Genomic DNA, 19,027 nt, shown 5'->3' with positions numbered 1-19,027 from the left:
CCGTCGATGTGGATGGGGGGGCATTCTCGGCCCTCCGTTTCCTGTAGTCCACGAACAGCTCCTTTTGTCTTGCTGATGCTGAGGGAGAGGCTATTGTTGTCCTGGCATCTCCCTGCCAGGTCTCTGACCTCCTCCCTAAAGGCTGTCTCATCATTATTGGTAATCAGGCCTACCACCGTCGTGTCGTCAGCAAACTTAATAATGTTGGAGGGCTTAGCGTCCGGATTAGTGTCCCGCTCCTTGAAAGCGGCAGCTCTCGCCTTTTTTAGCTCAGTGCTGATGTCGCCTGTGATTCACTTGTCATACACTTCTAGATAGGTGTGTTAAGTGATGTTGTCTTCACATCTCCAGACACAGCTATGAGAAGCCCACCCCCATCCAGGCTCAGGCCATTCCAGCCATCATGTCTGGGAGAGATCTCATTGGCATCGCTAAGACCGGCAGTGGAAAGACCATCGCCTTCCTCCTTCCCATGTACCGTCACATCATGGACCAGAGGCCCCTGGAGGAGGCTGAGGGACCCATCGGTAAGGGCCCCTTTTTTTTACTAGTTTTCTGTCATACAACCCCATATCAATTACACCTAAATTAACCTGAATGCTGGCGTCTGCTTTCTATGTGTAAATCACAATTTTAATTTGCTGAGCAGAAATGGTCCTATCAAACGATATGACAGCTGTTCAAGGAAGGTGCTGTATTTTGTAAGGGCAAATAGACGATGAGAGTATGTTGTCTGAGTTCTATTTGTCCGTTCTCTTCCCCCATTCAGCTGTGATCATGACTCCCACTAGAGAGCTGGCTCTGCAGATCACCAAGGAGTGCAAGAAGTTCTCCAAGCCTCTGAACCTGAGGGTGGTGTGTGTATATGGAGGCACTGGGATTAGTGAACAGGTAGAACCAATTCCGATTTACCATGATTTAAAAAAAAAAAAAAGTAAAAAAAATTGTACATTGTATTTAAAGAAATCCTGGTTTGTAGGTTTGAATAATACAGGGCTCGACATATGTTTTTTAATTTTTTTTATTTAACTAGGGAAGTCAGTTAAGAACATTCTTATTTACAATGACGGCCTACCAGAAGGCAAAAGGCCTCCTGCGGGGACAGGATTAAAGATAAAATATAGGCCAAAACGCACATCACGACAAGAGAGACCACCATAACACTACATAAAGAGAGATCTAAGACCATAGCGTGGCAGCAACACATGAAAACACAGCATTAATGCTTGTTCTATTGTCTGGGACAAGTTAAAAAAAAAATGTAAAAAAAATAATATGTCGGAGAAGAAGAATATAGATTTAAGTTATTTGAATGGACAATAAAAAATAGATTAAAAAAACATCACTGTCAAACAGTTGGCCTACTCCAATCAGAATTGGATCAGAGGCGCCAACATTGGAATAATATTCAAATATCTTTTTCATGTACAAAATACACGTCAAAGTGTAGGTGAGATGCATATTGGCTACAGCCTCATGTCCAAAAATGATGCCAAACTTTGAGACTTTTTAAGTATATTAAATATAGGCTAAACGGTATTCATGTTTGCCGAAATATAATGAAGGATAAGTAGTGTTCGTGTCTAAAAGGCTTGATTCTGTCGAACATACTGGAGGCATGGCTCGTTCAGATTAATTAGTCATAAGACCAGGAGAGTGAAGGACAGTGGCTGTCAGCATTTAAAAAAAATAATAATAATAATAATTTTAACCATAAACTTAATTGTTTAAAACCTAGATGTTTTATAATTTTATGAAACATGTCGTTGTTTCAAAGTAGCCTAGCTGAAATCTCACAATAGAAATTTTGAGGGGAATTATTTTATAAACACTTAAATGCTGGTTGCCATGGCATATTCTCATGTTCTATTGGGTTTCAAATTAACATTTTTATTGTCCGGCAAACAAATGCATATTTCTAGTCGTTAGTAACCCTTGCTAGTTGTTGCATCACTAGTCATATTAGCAACCCATGCTAGTTTTTGCATCAGTAGTCATATTAGCAACCCGTGCTAGTTGTTGCATCGGTAGTCATATTAGCAACCCATGCTAGTTGTTGCATCACTAGTCATATTAGCAACCCGTGCTAGTTGTTGCATCACTAGTCATATTAGCAACCCGTGCTAGTTGTTGCATCACTAGTCATATTAGCAACCCGTGCTAGTTGTTGCATCACTAGTCATATTAGCAACCCGTGCTAGTTGTTGCATCACTAGTCATATTAGCAACCCGTGCTAGTTGTTGCATCACTAGTCATATTAGCAACCCGTGCTAGTTGTTGCATCACTAGTCATATTAGCAACCCGTGCTAGTTGTTGCATCAATAGACATATTAGCATCCCATGCTGGTTGTTGCATCAATAGTTATATTAGCAACCCGTGCTAGTTGTTGCATCACTAGTCATATTAGCAACCCGTGCTAGTTGTTGCATCACTAGTCATATTAGCAACCCGTGCTAGTTGTTGCATCACTAGTCATATTAGCAACCCGTGCTAGTTGTTGCATCACTAGTCATATTAGCAACCCGTGCTAGTTGTTGCATCAATAGACATATTAGCATCCCATGCTGGTTGTTGCATCAATAGTTATATTAGCAACCCGTGCTAGTTGATGCATCTTTAAATCTCCACTTAATTTCTAACAGGATATTTTTATCTGTCACATGAAACCCCTTGAGTGTGCTTTTGAGAACTGGAGTTTCCTGCTAGTTGCATATAGTTGTTTTCATTTTTATTTATTTTTTAATGCGATGAGGCTGATGCAACAGATCATAGCAGAAATAAAAACTTGATCAACATTTTAAGCTAAACGTTCTGATCTGTTGCATCCGCCTCATTTGCCTTTTAAAAAATGTTTTAAAGTGCAGTGGTTGAATACATTTGAGATATGTCGTCCCAGAACTGTCCCCCAGAATCTATTTTCAACCGCCCTTAATTTCGAGCCCCTGGGGGGAATTATTTTATAAAGACAGAAACATTACAACCAAATACTTTTTATATGTTTGATAAGCTCCCAAGTGTGGCCAACCATCTTCCAGGAGAGCCTTTTAAAGGGGCAGTGCGCCAGGAGAGCCTTTTAAAGGGGCAGTGCTGTGTTTTAAGACAGGCTTGAATATACAGAGAAGCCCAGTTGGCATAGTGTAACCTCCAATTCTGTCGGATTCTCTAAGGTTAAATTGATTATTAATACATTTTTATTTTTTGTAAAGTTGTTCCTCGCATCATACAAAGATTAACATGGTGTTACAGGGGGGGGCGACATGTGACCTTGAGCTTTTGGGCAAGTAGTTAGTCAAGCCCTATAATCAGTTAGGAAAAGGCAAACGGGATTGTACGTTGGTTGAATATCGTTATTTAAAAAAAAAAAACATGTTTTGTTTCTTGCTTGTGATGCAGATTGCTGAGCTGAAGAGGGGAGCAGAGATCATTGTGTGCACACCGGGGCGAATGATTGACATGTTAGGTGCCAACAGTGGTGAGTGACACACCTTTTCCTCATAGCTCTCTTGTGTGTATTGTATCCCGTTAACATATAATGATAGGGATTTCTGATATGTGAGAAACCTGCAGTGTGTGTGTGTGTGTGTGCAATGTCCAGTGTTATAATTATTTTGACTTAGAAAGGTCTCTTTCTGACCCACGTACTGATAGAAAGTGAGATGTATAATGTCCTGCTTTGCATGAAATGTTTCCCGTACGAGAGTCACGTTGGTACCTATTTTTTACTAAAACTGTCAACGTTATCTGACCGCCTTGGGAATCATATCCGACCATTTTTGAAGTGTTCCCTGAAGAAATAATGATCAGCTACAAGTAGGTGAAGAGACGATACTGCCTCGTGGGTGGTCCTCACGTTCGGAGGCGTAAGTCAAGCTTTCAACAAACCTTTATCCCAAGTCAAGTTTCCTTGTTAAGTCATGTAAAAAGTCAAGACATTTCACTCGTGTATGGATTTGAATAACATGTGAAGCCTAAAGTAGAACATGGTCGTCCGACAAGTGTGAATATGTTTACATTCGTATTTAAAAGTCAGTGTTGTTTTATGACTGTGTGTGTGTGTGTGTAAAATGCTACATTTTAAAAATAGAGTCATGTAATAAAACGCACAGTTTTTTTTATAGCGCTCTTTCCTTCCGCACATGCCAGGTAATCTCTCTGTTTCGTTTTGTAGGTGAAAAGGGGGTCAACATAGTGCTTTGACGTGGCCTCATCTCTTTTATTGTATTGGCTGTTTTCTGACATTTTTACAGGTTCCTCGTGCCCCTGAGATGGTACGCAAGACGAGACAAATATAGAAACCTAATAATCTGTCCGCTTAACAGTAGGCCTGAACACAATAAATGGCAGTTGTGTGAATTGAAGTGAAATATTTAATGCCTTAGGAAAAGGGAAGCCTTTTTTTTTTGTGTGTGTATTTGTTTTTAGGCTTGTTGAGGTAAATTTACCAGGGGGTTCAGGAACTTTGTGTGAAAGCTTTGGGTGAGCCCACTTTCCAGAGAGTAACTTGTTTTCCTGTGTCACTTATCCTTTCCTTGGGTGTGTAGGTCGAGTCACAAACCTGCGGCGAGCCACGTACGTGGTCGTGGACGAGGCGGATAGAATGTTCGACATGGGCTTTGAGCCACAGGTAGACAGACGCACATTACGTGTTTTTTTTTTTTTTTAAGAAAAATCGCATCATTTCATGTTATCGCAGCTATTTACACCTGACCCGGGCACCAGAATAATAGGTCATATCCTCTCCTGTAATGTTCCTTCCTCCAGGTGATGCGTATCATGGACAACGTGCGTCCAGACCGTCAGACGGTCATGTTCTCAGCTACGTTCCCGCGGGCCATGGAGGCACTGGCCAGGAGGATACTGTCCAAGCCCATCGAGGTTCAGGTGGGAGGCAGGAGCGTGGTGTGCTCTGATGTGGAGCAACATGTGGTAAGAATGGCCTTTTTACATTCTCTGTGTGTCCTAAATGTTACCGTTTTATAGTGCACTACTTTTGACCAAGGACCATAGGGCTCTGGTCAAAAGTAGTGCACTATAACGGGAATAGGGTGCGAGTTCCATCTCTTTAACCTTTTTTTTTTGGGTGCCCTGTGGATAGGGCCCGGAGTTATTCCTTGTCAATCATGTGATGTGGTGACGAAAAACTCCTGTTCTACACAGGATATATCTATATATTTGTAAACCATCCCGTCAGAGCAACTGGAGGCCCGCAGGCCAGTCATTTTATTTTGCTCCTCAAATTTTGTGAACAAATTTATTATTTTTTTATAAAAAAAATTGAGACATAAGACAGTAAAAACACTACAAAATCAGCTCCAGGTGATTTAACATTTCGGAAATCTGTTCCAGACTCTTCCCACATATAACACAGATACAGTATATACGAATATTGGGGCGGTAGGGTAGCCTAGTGGTTAGAGCGTTGGACTAGTAACTGGAAGGTTGCAAGTTCAAATCCCCGAGCTGACAAGGTACAAATCTGTCGCTCTGCCCCTGAACAGGCAGTTAACCCACTGTTCCTAGGCCGTCATTGAAAATAAGAATTTGTTCTTAACTGACTTGCCTAGTAAAATAAAGGTAAAATTAAATTTAAATTAAAAATACCAATGTAAGAAAAGTTAGAAATTGTGTTTTATTCAAATATTATATCCGTTTGGTCTTGTTGCGATTTTTTTTAAATTTAGCAGTTTTACAAATTTATTTGGAATTTTGTTCCGGCCTCCTGAATATCCGCTCAAGAAAAAAACCATTTGCCCACTGAAGTCCGTTACGATGCTAAACTGCAGTCAAGTCAAGACCCTGGTGAGGACGACGAGCACACTGATGAACTTCCCTGAGGCGTTTAAAAAAAAAAAAAGTTTGTGCAGAAATTCTTCAGATTCGCAAAACCCACAGTTTCATCAGCTGTCCGGGTGGCTGGTCTCAGACGATCCCGCAGATGAAGAAGCCAGATGTGGAGGTCCTGGGTTGGCGTGGTTACACGTGGTCTGTGGTTGTGAGGCCGGTTGGCTGTACTGCCAAATTCTCTAAAACAACGTTGGAGGCGGCTTATGGTAGAGAAATTAAGGGCATTCCTGCAGTCGGCATGCCAATTCCACTCTCCCTCAAAACTTGACATATCTGTAGCATTGTGTTTTGGGACAAAACTGCACATCTTCGAGTGGCCTTTGCACCTGTGTATTGATCATGCTGTTTAATCAGCTTCTTGATATGCCACACCTGTTAGCTGGATGGATTATCTTGGCAAAGGAGAAATTCTCATTAACAGGGATGTAAATAAATTTGTGCTCAAAACATTTTGAGATAAATCAGCTTTTTGTGTAGTATGAACAATTTCTGAGATTTCATTTCAGCTCATGAAACATGGGGACTGACACTTTACACGTTTTGCATTGAAAAAAAATATTTGTTTAAATTTTTTTTGTTTCGGTGGCTTCAGAATGTATTCACACTTTTTAAAACTTGATTTCACATTTCTGTGTTCGTCTAAATTTTAAAAACGGGTTAGATTTTGGATGTTGTGGCCTACACACAGTACCCCATAATGTCAAAGTGGAATTATGTTTTTAGATTTTTTTTTTTTTTTTTAATGAAATGAAAGGTGGAAATAATATCTTGAGTCCTCAACTTTTCATCATAAATAAGAATGTCAATGGCACCACCATTCATCTTTTACATATTCCATATTGGTCATTTTGTTAAATTAGTGTTGCTGCCATTTCTCTCTTATCTAGCTGAAGTCACATAGACATCCATGTTTTCCCCTCATCATGTCTTCTCTCCACCAAGCTGGTAATTGAGGAGGACCAGAAGTTCCTGAAGCTGCTAGAGATCCTTGGCCATTACCAGGAGAAGGGCTCGGTCATCATCTTTGTGGACAAACAGGAGCATGCTGACGGGCTGCTCAAAGACCTGATGAAGGCCTCCTACCCCTGCATGTCTCTGCACGGAGGTAATGTCATACAAACGCGCCAGTGTTCTATTGTTATTATTCTGAGGCTCCGCCCACAAAATTGGTCCTCCGGTCAAAAGTAGGGCGTTAAAGTAGCACCTTCAAACTCAACTCTGGACCTTGAAGACAGTTCCAATCAGGAAGTGATTTAGACCTGGGACACCAGGTGTGTGCAATTTTTAATTATCAGGTAGACTAGAAAAGCAGCCAGTTCGGGACATCGTAGGGTCTGAGTTTAATACCCCTGATGTAGAGAATTGGGTGGCATTTGGGACACACTGAGTTAGTTCAGGGTTTGAAAGTGACCGGGCTGAGCACATTCAGTTAGTTCGGTGGTTTGAAAGTGACCGGGCTGAGCTCATCGTCTCCTAGACCATTTTCCTTATTATATCTTCTAATTAAACCATGTTTATTTATGGCAGATAACCATTTCGCCTTTATCATGTCCGTTGTTTTGAACTATATCATTTGATAACAAGCTTCTGTTTATCTCCGTCCCCTCAATGTAGGCATTGACCAGTACGACAGAGACAGCGTCATCAATGATTTTAAGAACGGGGCGTGTCGGCTAATGGTGGCCACCTCTGTGGCAGCCAGGGGTTTGGACATCAAGCAGTTGATCCTCGTCGTCAACTACAACTGTCCCAACCACTACGAGGACTATGTCCACAGGGCTGGACGTACAGGGAGAGCCGGGAACAAAGTGAGTAGTGGTCCTTTACGATACCCTAGGAGTCCATCAAACGAATTCATTGTGGTTACTAGTTTATCAAGAATTCCAGGAATTCTGATCACTAAAATGGAACAAATTACTGGGCAAAATTTTTATTTTTATTTGACCTCTTCAACCATATTAGGAAAAAAAAGATGCATTTGATTGATTGGGGCGGCAGGGTAGCCTAGTGGTTAGAGTGTAGGGGCGGCAGGGTAGCCTAGTGGTTAGAGTGTAGGGGCGGCAGGGTAGCCTAGTGGTTAGAGTGTAGGGGCGGCAGGGTAGCCTAGTGGTTAGAGCGTTGGACTAGTAACCGGAAGGTTGCAAGTTCAAATCCCTGAGCTGACAAGGTACAAATCTGTCGTTCTGCCCCTGAACAAGGCAGTTAACCCACTGTTCCTTGGCCGTCATTGAAAATAAGAATTTGTTCTTAACTGACTTGCCTAGTTAAATAAAGGTAAAATCTAAAAACCATTAATTTCAAACTAGGGGTGGAACGGTTTGGTACGTATTGCTGGTTTGGGGTCACGGTTCAGTTTTGCTACAGCAGGAAAATGTAAGGCCAGTAGTTACTGTAGTTTTGAGTTTCATTAAGAAAATACAGAGTTGTTGGTATTTAAAACTGGATGGTTTTCAGAGATAGATGGGAGGGGATTGAGTGGAGCTGAAGGGTGAGACTAACTAACAAACAAATAAAAACAAGAGAGCTAATGTAAAATATACCTCGTCCGTAAAACGAATAGCTGGAAGTAGAAGCCTAAGTATTGTTGTCCATTATTTTACTCTAATTAGGGGAGAGATGGTTAATGCATAATAATAAATAAGGAAAATAAGTATTTATTTAAAAAATAAAAATGGGGGATTGGAAATAATGCAGATAATTATATTGATAGAACCCACAATCAATCTAAAATATTAACTTATATATATTAATTAATTTTTTGCCCCACCAATAAATTCCAAAGGGTTGGTAATTCCTAAATCAATATGTGATCATGAGTCATATCAGAACCTGTACTCACAGGGTAGCCTAGTGGTTAGAGTGTAGGGGCGGCAGGGTAGCCTAGTGGTTAGAGCGTAGGGGCGGCAGGGTAGCCTAGTGGTTAGAGCGTAGGGGCGGCAGGGTAGCCTAGTGGTTAGAGCGTAGGGGCGGCAGGGTAGCCTAGTGGTTAGAGCGTAGGGGCGGCAGGGTAGCCTAGTGGTTAGAGCGTAGGGGCGGCAGGGTAGCCTAGTGGTTAGAGCGTAGGGGCGGCAGGGTAGCCTAGTGGTTAGAGCGTAGAGGCGGCAGGGTAGCCTAGTGGTTAGAGCGTAGAGGCGGCAGGGTAGCCTAGTGGTTAGAGCGTAGAGGCGGCAGGGTAGCCTAGTGGTTAGAGCGTAGAGGCGGCAGGGTAGCCTAGTGGTTAGAGCGTAGAGGCGGCAGGGTAGCCTAGTGGTTAGAGCGTAGAGGCGGCAGGGTAGCCTAGTGGTTAGAGCGTAGAGGCGGCAGGGTAGCCTAGTGGTTAGAGCGTAGAGGCGGCAGGGTAGCCTAGTGGTTAGAGCGTAGAGGCGGCAGGGTAGCCTAGTGGTTAGAGCGTAGAGGCGGCAGGGTAGCCTAGTGGTTAGAGCGTAGAGGCGGCAGGGTAGCCTAGTGGTTAGAGCGTAGAGGCGGCAGGGTAGCCTAGTGGTTAGAGCGTAGAGGCGGCAGGGTAGCCTAGTGGTTAGAGCGTTGGACTAGTAACTGGAAGGTTGCGAGTTCAAACCCCCCGAGCTGACAAGGTGCAAATCTGTTGTTCTGCCCCTGAACAGGCAGTTAACCCACTGTTCCTAGGCCGTCATTGAAAATAATAATTTGTTCTTAACTGACTTGCCTAGTTAGGTAAAAAAAAAAAAGGTTACATTTTATTTTTTTCCAGCTCAGATTTACATGAGACATGCGGAAGATACATTTCAGTGGAAGGTATAGGCCGAGTGTTCAGGGTTCACTGCGAGGTCCGAACCCAGGTTCCGTAACAAATACGTGTACCGTTACAACCCTAATTTTAAAACCACCCTGATTTGTTGTGTCCCAGGGCTTTGCCTACACCTTCATCACAGATGAGCAGGCACGCTACGCCGGGGACATCATCAAGGCCCTGGAGCTCTCAGGGTCCCCTGTGCCCAAGGAGCTGGAGCAGCTGTGGCTGTCCTTCAAAAACCAACGGCAAGCGGTAAGAGGAAGTTCTGAAGTAGTGCTGTCCCTGTGTTGTCGTGGAAACGGTCTGTGTGTGCCCAGCAACAACAAAAAAACACTGTGCATTACAGCTGATGATTGTCAGCGACGAATTACAATATTATATTCCGTGTCCTTTTTAAAAATTTCTTCAACTCGATATTCAACAAGATTAGACCGGTTTTGTCGCTGGCTGACTTCCCATTGCTGCTAGCACTGTGTCATCAGTGGGTGAATGTAACACACCCTCTCTATAATGGCCTTTTTCTTTCCCCAGGAGGGTAAAAGCATCAAGAGTAGCAGCGGGTTCTCGGGGAAGGGTTTCAAGTTTGACGAGACGGAGCATGCCCTGGCTAACGAGAGGAAGAAGCTGCAGAAGGCCGCTCTGGGTCTGCAGGACTCTGATGACGAGGACGGAGCCCTGGATGTGAGTACAGGTTCTGATCATGTGACTCGGGCCCTGGATGTGAGTACAGGTTCTGATCATGTGACATTTACGTCATTTGGCAGACGCTCTTATCCAGAGCGACTTACAAATTGGTGAATTCACCTTATGACATCCAGTGGAACAGCCACTTTACAATAGTGCATCTAAATCATTTAAGGGGGGGGGGTGAGAAGGATTACTTTATCCTATCCTAGGTATTCCTTAAAGAGGTGGGGTTTCAGGTGTCTCCGGAAGGTGGTGATTGACTCCGCTGTCCTGGCGTCGTGAGGGAGTTTGTTCCACCATTGGGGTGCCAGAGCAGCGAACAGTTTTGACTGGGCTGAGCGGGAACTGTACTTCCTCAGTGGTAGGGAGCGAGCAGGCCAGAGGTGGATGAACGCAGTGCCCTTGTTTGGGTGTAGGGCCTGATCAGAGCCTGGAGGTACTGCGGTGCCGTTCCCCTCACAGCTCCGTAGGCAAGCACCATGGTCTTGTAGCGGATGCGAGCTTCAACTGGAAGCCAGTGGAGAGAGCGGAGGAGCGGGGTGACGTGAGAGAACTTGGGAAGGTTGAACACCAGACGGGCTGCGGCATTCTGGATGAGTTGTAGGGGTTTAATGGCACAGGCAGGGAGCCCAGCCAACAGCGAGTTGCAGTAATCCAGACGGGAGATGACAAGTGCCTGGATTAGGACCTGCGCCGCTTCCTGTGTGAGGCAGGGTCGTACTCTGCGGATGTTGTAGAGCATGAACCTACAGGAACGGGCCACCGCCTTGATGTTAGTTGAGAACGACAGGGTGTTGTCCAGGATCACGCCAAGGTTCTTAGCGCTCTGGGAGGAGGACACAATGGAGTTGTCAACCGTGATGGCGAGATCATGGAACGGGCAGTCCTTCCCCGGGAGGAAGAGCAGCTCCGTCTTGCCGAGGTTCAGCTTGGGGTGGTGATCCGTCATCCACACTGATATGTCTGCCAGACATGCAGAGATGCGATTTGCCACCTGGTCATCAGAAGGGGGAAAGGAGAAGATTAATTGTGTGTCGTCTGCATAGCAATGATAGGAGAGACCATGTGAGGTTATGACAGAGCCAAGTGACTTGGTGTATAGCGAGAATAGGAGAGGGCCTAGAACAGAGCCCTGGGGGACACCAGTGGTGAGAGCGCGTGGCGGGAGACAGATTCTCGCCACGCCACCTGGTAGGAGCGACCTGTCAGGTAGGACGCAATCCAAGCGTGGGCCGCGCCGGAGATGCCCAACTTGGAGAGGGTGGAGAGGAGGATCTGATGGTTCACAGTATCGAAGGCAGCCGATAGGTCTAGAAGGATGAGAGCAGAGGAGAGAGAGTTAGCTTTAGCAGTGCGGAGCGCCTCCGTGATACAGAGAAGAGCAGTCTCAGTTGAATGACTAGTCTTGAAACCTGACTGATTTGGATCAAGAAGGTCATTCTAAGAGAGATAGCGGGAGAGCTGGCCAAGGACGGCACGTTCAAGAGTTTTGGAGAGAAAAGAAAGAAGGGATACTGGTCTGTAGTTGTTGACATCGGAGGGATCGAGTGTAGGTTTTTTCAGAAGGGGTGCAACTCTCGCTCTCTTGAAGACGGAAGGGACGTAGCCAGCGGTCAGGGATGAGTTGATGAGCGAGGTGAGGTAAGGGAGAAGGTCTCCGGAAATGGTCTGGAGAAGAGAGGAGGGGATAGGGTCAAGCGGGCAGGTTGTTGGGCGGCTGGCCGTCACAAGAAGTGAGATTTCATCTGGAGAGAGAGGGGAGAAAGAGGTCAGAGCACAGGGTAGGGCAGTGTGAGCAGAACTCGGGCCCTGGATGTGAGTACAGGTTCTGATCATGTGACCCGGGCCCTGGATGCGAGTACAGGTTCTGATCATGTGACTCGGGCCCTGGATGCGAGTACAGGTTCTGATCATGTGACTCGGGCCCTGGATGCGAGTACAGGTTCTGATCATGTGACTCGGGCCCTGGATGCGAGTACAGGTTCTGATCATGTGACTCGGGCCCTGGATGCGAGTACAGGTTCTGATCATGTGACTCGGGCCCTGGATGCGAGTACAGGTTCTGATCATGTGACTAGGGCCCAGGATGCGAGTACAGGTTCTGATCATGGGACTCGGGCCCTGGATGCGAGTACAGGTTCTGATCATGTGACTCGGGCCCTGGATGCGAGTACAGGTTCTGATCATGTGACTAGGGCCCTGGATGCGAGTACAGGTTCTGATCATGTGACTAGGGCCCAGGATGCGAGTACAGGTTCTGATCATGTGACTAGGGCCCAGGATGCGAGTACAGGTTCTGATCATGTGACTAGGGCCCAGGATGCGAGTACAGGTTCTGATCATGTGACTAGGGCCCAGGATGCGAGTACAGGTTCTGATCATGTGACTAGGGCCCAGGATGCGAGTACAGGTTCTGATCATGTGACTAGGGCCCAGGATGCGAGTACAGGTTCTGATCATGTGACTCGGGCCCTGGATGCGAGTACAGGTTCTGATCATGTGACTAGGGCCCAGGATGCGAGTACAGGTTCTGATCATGGGACTCGGGCCCTGGATGCGAGTACAGGTTCTGATCATGTGACTCGGGCCCTGGATGCGAGTACAGGTTCTGATCATGTGACTCGGGCCCTGGATGCGAGTACAGGTTCTGATCATGTGACTCGGGCCCTGGATGCGAGTACAGGTTCTGATCATGTGACTAGGGCCCTGGATGCGAGTACAGGTTCTGATCATGTAGCCTGGGCCCAGGATGCGAGTACAGGTTCTGATCATGTAGCCTGGGCCCAGGATGCGAGTACAGGTTCTGATCATGGGACTCGGGCCCTGGATGCGAGTACAGGTTCTGATCATGGGACTCGGGCCCTGGATGCGAGTACAGGTTCTGATCATGTGACTCGGGCCCTGGATGCGAGTACAGGTTCTGATCATGTGACTCGGGCCCTGGATGCGAGTACAGGTTCTGATCATGTGACTAGGGCCCTGGATGCGAGTACAGGTTCTGATCATGTAGCCTGGGCCCAGGATGCGAGTACAGGTTCTGATCATGTAGCCTGGGCCCAGGATGCGAGTACAGGTTCTGATCATGTGACTAGGGCCCTGGATGCGAGTACAGGTTCTGATCATGTAGCCTGGGCCCAGGATGTGAGTACAGGTTCTGATCATGTGACTAGGGCCCAGGATGTGAGTACAGGTTCTGATCATGTGACTAGGGCCCAGGATGTGAGTACAGGTTCCACACTCTCCTAAAGCTTAGAGTAGAATGCCAACTGTGGCTTGTATATAGCCTCGCTACTGTGATTTTACTGCTGCTCTTTAATTAGTTATTTTACATTTTTTTTAACTTAAAATCAAATCAGATGTTATTTGTCACTTACACATGGTTAGCTGATGTTAATGCGAGTGTAGCGAAATGCTTGTGCTTCTAGTTCCGACAATGCATTAATAACCAACAAGTAATCTAACTTAGAACTGCACTGTTTGTTAAGGGCTTATAAGTAACCAGGGCCCAATAGGGTTATAGAGGGTTATGTAGGGAGCCATTTGGGACATACATACTCACCTGGTTCCAGACTAGGGTTATAGAGGGTAATGTAGGGAACACTCACCTGGTTCCAGACTAGGGTTATAGAGGGTTATGTAGGGAACACTCACCTGGTTCCAGACTAGGGTTGTAGAGGGTTATGTAGGGAACACTCACCTGGTTCCAGACTAGGGTTATGTAGGGAACACTCACCTGGTTCCAGACTAGGGTTATGTAGGGAATACTCACCTGGTTCCAGACTAGGGTTATGTAGGGAACACTCACCTGGTTCCAGACTAGGGTTATGTAGGGAACACTCACCTGGTTCCAGACTAGGGTTATGTAGGGAACACTCACCTGGTTCCAGACTAGGGTTATGTAGGGAACACTCACCTGGACCCAGACTAGGGTTATAGAGGGTTATGTAGGGAACACTCACCTGGTTCCAGACTAGGGTTATAGAGGGTTATGTAGGGATCACTCACCTGGACCCAGACTAGGGTTATAGAGGGTTATGTAGGGAACACTCACCTGGTTCCAGACTAGGGTTATAGAGGGTTATGTAGGGAACACTCACCTGGTTCCAGACTAGGGTTATAGAGGGTTATGTAGGGAACACTCACCTGGTTCCAGACTAGGGTTATGTAGGGAACACTCACCTGGTTCCAGACTAGGGTTATAGAGGATTATGTAGGGAACACTCACCTGGTTCCAGACTAGGGTTATGTAGGGAACACTCACCTGGTTCCAGACTAGGGTTATGTAGGGAACACTCACCTGGTTCCAGACTAGGGTTATGTAGGGAACACTCACCTGGTTCCAGACTAGGGTTATGTAGGGAACACTCACCTGGTTCCAGACTAGGGTTATGTAGGGAACACTCACCTGGTTCCAGACTAGGGTTATAGAGGGTTATGTAGGGAACACTCGCCTGGTTCCAGACTAGGGTTATAGAGGGTTATGTAGGGAACACTCACCTGGTTCCAGACTAGGGTTATAGAGGGTTATGTAGGGAACACTCACCTGGTTCCAGACTAGGGTTATGTAGGGAACACTCACCTGGTTCCAGACTAGGGTTATAGAGGGTTATGTAGGGAACACTCACCTGGTTCCAGACTAGGGTTATAGAGGGTTATGTAGGGAACACTCACCTGGTTCCAGACTAGGGTTATAGAGGGTTATGTAGGGAACACTCACCTGGTTCCAGACTAGGGTTATGTAGGGAACACTCACCTGGTTCCAGACTAGGGTTATAGAGGATTATGTAGGGAACACTCACCTGGTTCCAGACTAGGGTTATGTAGGGAACACTCACCTGGTTCCAGACTAGGGTTATGTAGGGAACACTCACCTGGTTCCAGACTAGGGTTATGTAGGGAACACTCACCTGGTTCCAGACTAGGGTTATGTAGGGAACACTCACCTGGTTCCAGACTAGGGTTATGTAGGGAACACTCACCTGGTTCCAGACTAGGGTTATAGAGGGTTATGTAGGGAACACTCGCCTGGTTCCAGACTAGGGTTATGTAGGGATCACTCACCTGGTTCCAGACTAGGGTTATAGAGGGTTATGTAGGGATCACTCACCTGGTTCCAGACTAGGGTTATATAGGGTTATGTAGGGAACACTCACCTGGTTCCAGACTAGGGTTATAGAGGGTTATGTAGGGAACACTCACCTGGTTCCAGACTAGGGTTATGTAGGGAACACTCACCTGGTTCCAGACTAGGGTTATAGAGGGTAATGTAGGGAACACTCACCTGGTTCCAGACTAGGGTTATGTAGGGAACACTCACCTGGTTCCAGACTAGGGTTATGTAGGGATCACTCACCTGGTTCCAGACTAGGGTTATAGAGGGTTATGTAGGGAACACTCACCTGGTTCCAGACTAGGGTTATGTAGGGAACACTCACCTGGTTCCAGACTAGGGTTATGTAGGGAACACTCACCTGGTTCCAGACTAGGGTTATGTAGGGAACACTCACCTGGTTCCAGACTAGGGTTATGTAGGGAACACTCACCTGGTTCCAGACTAGGGTTATGTAGGGAACACTCACCTGGTCCTGGACTAGGGTTATAGAGGGTTATGTAGGGAACACTCACCTGGTTCCAGACTAGGGTTATGTAGGGAACACTCACCTGGTTCCAGACTAGGGTTATGTCGGGAACACTCACCTGGTTCCAGACTAGGGTTATGTCGGGAACACTCACCTGGTTCCAGACTAGGGTTATGTAGGGAACACTCACCTGGTTCCAGACTAGGGTTATAGAGGGAACACTCACCTGGTTCTAGACTAGGGTTATAGAGGGTTATGTAGGGAACACTCACCTGGTTCCAGACTAGGGTTATGTAGGGAACACTCACCTGGTTCCAGACTAGGGTTATAGAGGGTTATGTAGGGATCACTCACCTGGTTCCAGACTAGGGTTATAGAGGGTTATGTAGGGAACACTCACCTGGTTCCAGACTAGGGTTATGTAGGGAACACTCACCTGGTTCCAGACTAGGGTTATAGAGGGTTATGTAGGGAACAGTCACCTGGTTCCAGACTAGGGTTATAGAGGGTTATGTAGGGAACACTCAACTGGTTCCAGACTAGGGTTATAGAGGGTTATGTAGGGAATACTCACCTGGTTCCAGACTAGGGTTATGTAGGGAACACTCACCTGGTTCCAGACTAGGGTTATGTAGGGAACACTCACCTGGTTCCAGACTAGGGTTATGTAGGGAACACTCACCTGGTTCCAGACTAGGGTTATGTAGGGAACACTCGCCTGGTTCCAGACTCTTGATAATGTATATCGCATCCCATCCATTGTGGTCAAACAATGCGTTTCTAAAACCTCATAGAATACGTACTATATTGACACAATATCTCCCCCTGTCCTTACAGATTGACGAGCAGATCGAGAGCATGTTCAACTCCAAGAAGAGGGTGAAGGATCTGTCGGCTCCAGGGGGAGGGCCGCCCAGTGCTGCGGCCGTTGCGGCTGCAGCAGCGGGGGGCCTAGCCAACCTCGGTGCCCCCTCTGCTGGGAACATCCAGAAACTGGAGATGGCCAAGAGACTGGCTCTCAGGATCAACGCCCAGAAGAACTTGGGGGCTGAGGCTCAGGTGGGTGTGGGTGGGTCTGTGTTTCTGTGTGATGTTTTTTTAGTAGCCTTCAACCTTCCATCCTGACATAATCCATTGCTCTCTCTGGACAGGATGTGATGCAACAGGCCACCAATGCCATCCTGAGAGGAGGCACCATCATGGCCCCCTCCGTCTCGGCGAAGACCATCGCCGAGCAGCTGGCTGAGAAGATCAACGCCAAGCTCAACTACATCCCTGTGGAGAAGCTGGAGGAGGAGAGGCAGGCAGCTGAACAGGCCGAGACAGTCAAGAGATACGAAGAGGAGCTGGAAATCAATGATTTCCCTCAGGTCAGTTTTTATATGGGCCTGGATCCCAAATGCCACTCTATTCCCTATATAGTGCACTATTTTTACCCTATTTCCTAATCCCTAGACAGTGCACTATTGTCTTATGGGCCCTGGTCAATAGTAGTAAACTACATAGGGAATATGTTGTCATTTGGGACTTAACACTAGGGTGTAGGTGGAGGACTCTGCTCATTGAATCTCTAAACGAAAGGTATTCACCATTGCTCTGTGAACTATGCATTAATTTATCATGCTGATTCTCTTTCAGTTGAACACTGAACGGTCTATTTACCATGTCTGTTCCTTGACGGACGGAGCTCACGGTACAACACAAACTGGTTGATCTTATTCGTATTTGTGACCGACCGGCTCGATTTGGTCTTATGTAGCAAAAAAATATAAATATTTTTTTATATATATATATTATTTTTTACATTAGATTAAAGTAGAGACTCAGAGTTAGAAAATGGTATATCGTACAGTTGAGGAATGAAGGGAAAGTTGATAAACTTGTTTGTGTAAACCTATTGGAGAGCTCTTCTTTGTCTACATCCATTCTGCATTGTTCACACCCTCTTAAGCCTTAGCCTCACTCATCTCTTTAAGGGTTGACATGTGAGGCTTCGCAGAGTGGATACGATAGTGTACTAAACAACCAAAGATTTCAAGACTACAAGCTGGTTTATACTACATCTATTGACATGTCGGTAGACGGTTGTCGTAGTGACATGAACATTCTGTTGTCGTCCAACATCAAACTTGTCATTTTGAAAAAGTATAAACACAAAAACATGCATGGCATCAGCTGGCTGGCTGCTGGTTCAAAATATCATAACTGTTTTAACACCAATAAACCCATCTGTTTTAAAAATGAATTTAGTACATGTCAATCTAACAAACCAGGCAACTAAATGCAACTTTCTAAACACTGTTTTGGTTTGTTTCTTGCATGTTAGCTAGCTAGCTAACGTTCAGTGGCTAGCCTGTTCAAATAATGACCATAACTGACATCATCTTCACTTCAGCAAATTGTTATTCATTATTACAGGAAAATAATCTCATAACAATATTTACAAGTTACTGGCGAGCTAATTACAAAAAAATAGCTTACGGTTGTGAGTGTGACGAAATTAAAGTCTGGGCTTTCTACCTGAGAATTTTACAACTTGGACACAGTCTCGTTGGCCAAACGTTATATCCTAATTTGACTTTGGTGCAGGTCATGTTCTTCACATTATCGTCTCTGGTAAACACAACCCTATGTCAAATAAAATCAACGTTTTTGTCACATGCACAGGATACAGAAGGTGTAAACAGTACAGTGAAATGGTCACTTGCATAGTGAAGTCTTTTTGTTTAGACCTGTAGCTAGCTAGCTAAACAAAGAACCTTAATCCCAACTCATAACGTTACTACAATGCATGAATCTGCAAGTAGCTAAAGCTAACCAACTCGTTTCAATGTTAGTCTATAGCGTTAGGCTATAGCGTTAGGCTATAGCGTTAGGCTATAGCGTTAGGCTATAGCGTTAGGCTATAGCGTTAGGCTATAGCGTTAGGCTATAACTAGCAATGCAAATGGATTTCTGAGATCAAACACGTAACATTAGACAGCCAGCTAACATTAGCTAGCAAGCCAACGGTACGCTTTACCTTGCAATGTAAATGACTTTCTGACAAAATAAGAAACATTATAATATCTGAAAATGTAGCTAGATAGACTTACCTGGATACATGGATGAATGCTTCTTGCCCTAAATTTGAAAAGACGAAGAGTTTTATACAACGGTCTTC

The 19,027-nt window shown here is 45.6% G+C and overlaps 1 protein-coding gene across 1 annotated transcript in view; it reads left to right on the top strand.

The window, feature by feature from the left end:
* ddx46 (DEAD (Asp-Glu-Ala-Asp) box polypeptide 46) overlaps positions 1-19,027 on the top strand; it is a 29,523-nt gene that overhangs the window by 6,276 nt on the left and 4,220 nt on the right. Inside the window, exons 10-20 of the mRNA XM_064982452.1 lie at positions 352-527; positions 770-891; positions 3,397-3,475; positions 4,545-4,627; positions 4,765-4,929; positions 6,790-6,952; positions 7,462-7,655; positions 9,713-9,850; positions 10,130-10,279; positions 16,702-16,923; positions 17,016-17,234. Coding sequence (XP_064838524.1) covers positions 352-527; positions 770-891; positions 3,397-3,475; positions 4,545-4,627; positions 4,765-4,929; positions 6,790-6,952; positions 7,462-7,655; positions 9,713-9,850; positions 10,130-10,279; positions 16,702-16,923; positions 17,016-17,234 — 1,711 coding nt within the window. The remainder of the gene's footprint in view (positions 1-351; positions 528-769; positions 892-3,396; positions 3,476-4,544; positions 4,628-4,764; positions 4,930-6,789; positions 6,953-7,461; positions 7,656-9,712; positions 9,851-10,129; positions 10,280-16,701; positions 16,924-17,015; positions 17,235-19,027) is intronic.

Source organism: Oncorhynchus masou, chromosome 12 (genome assembly GCF_036934945.1).
Source record: "Oncorhynchus masou masou isolate Uvic2021 chromosome 12, UVic_Omas_1.1, whole genome shotgun sequence".
Classification (NCBI taxonomy): domain Eukaryota; kingdom Metazoa; phylum Chordata; class Actinopteri; order Salmoniformes; family Salmonidae; genus Oncorhynchus; species Oncorhynchus masou.
Note: the sequence above shows the minus strand (reverse complement) of the source record. Positions and strands in the feature narration are given on the sequence as shown.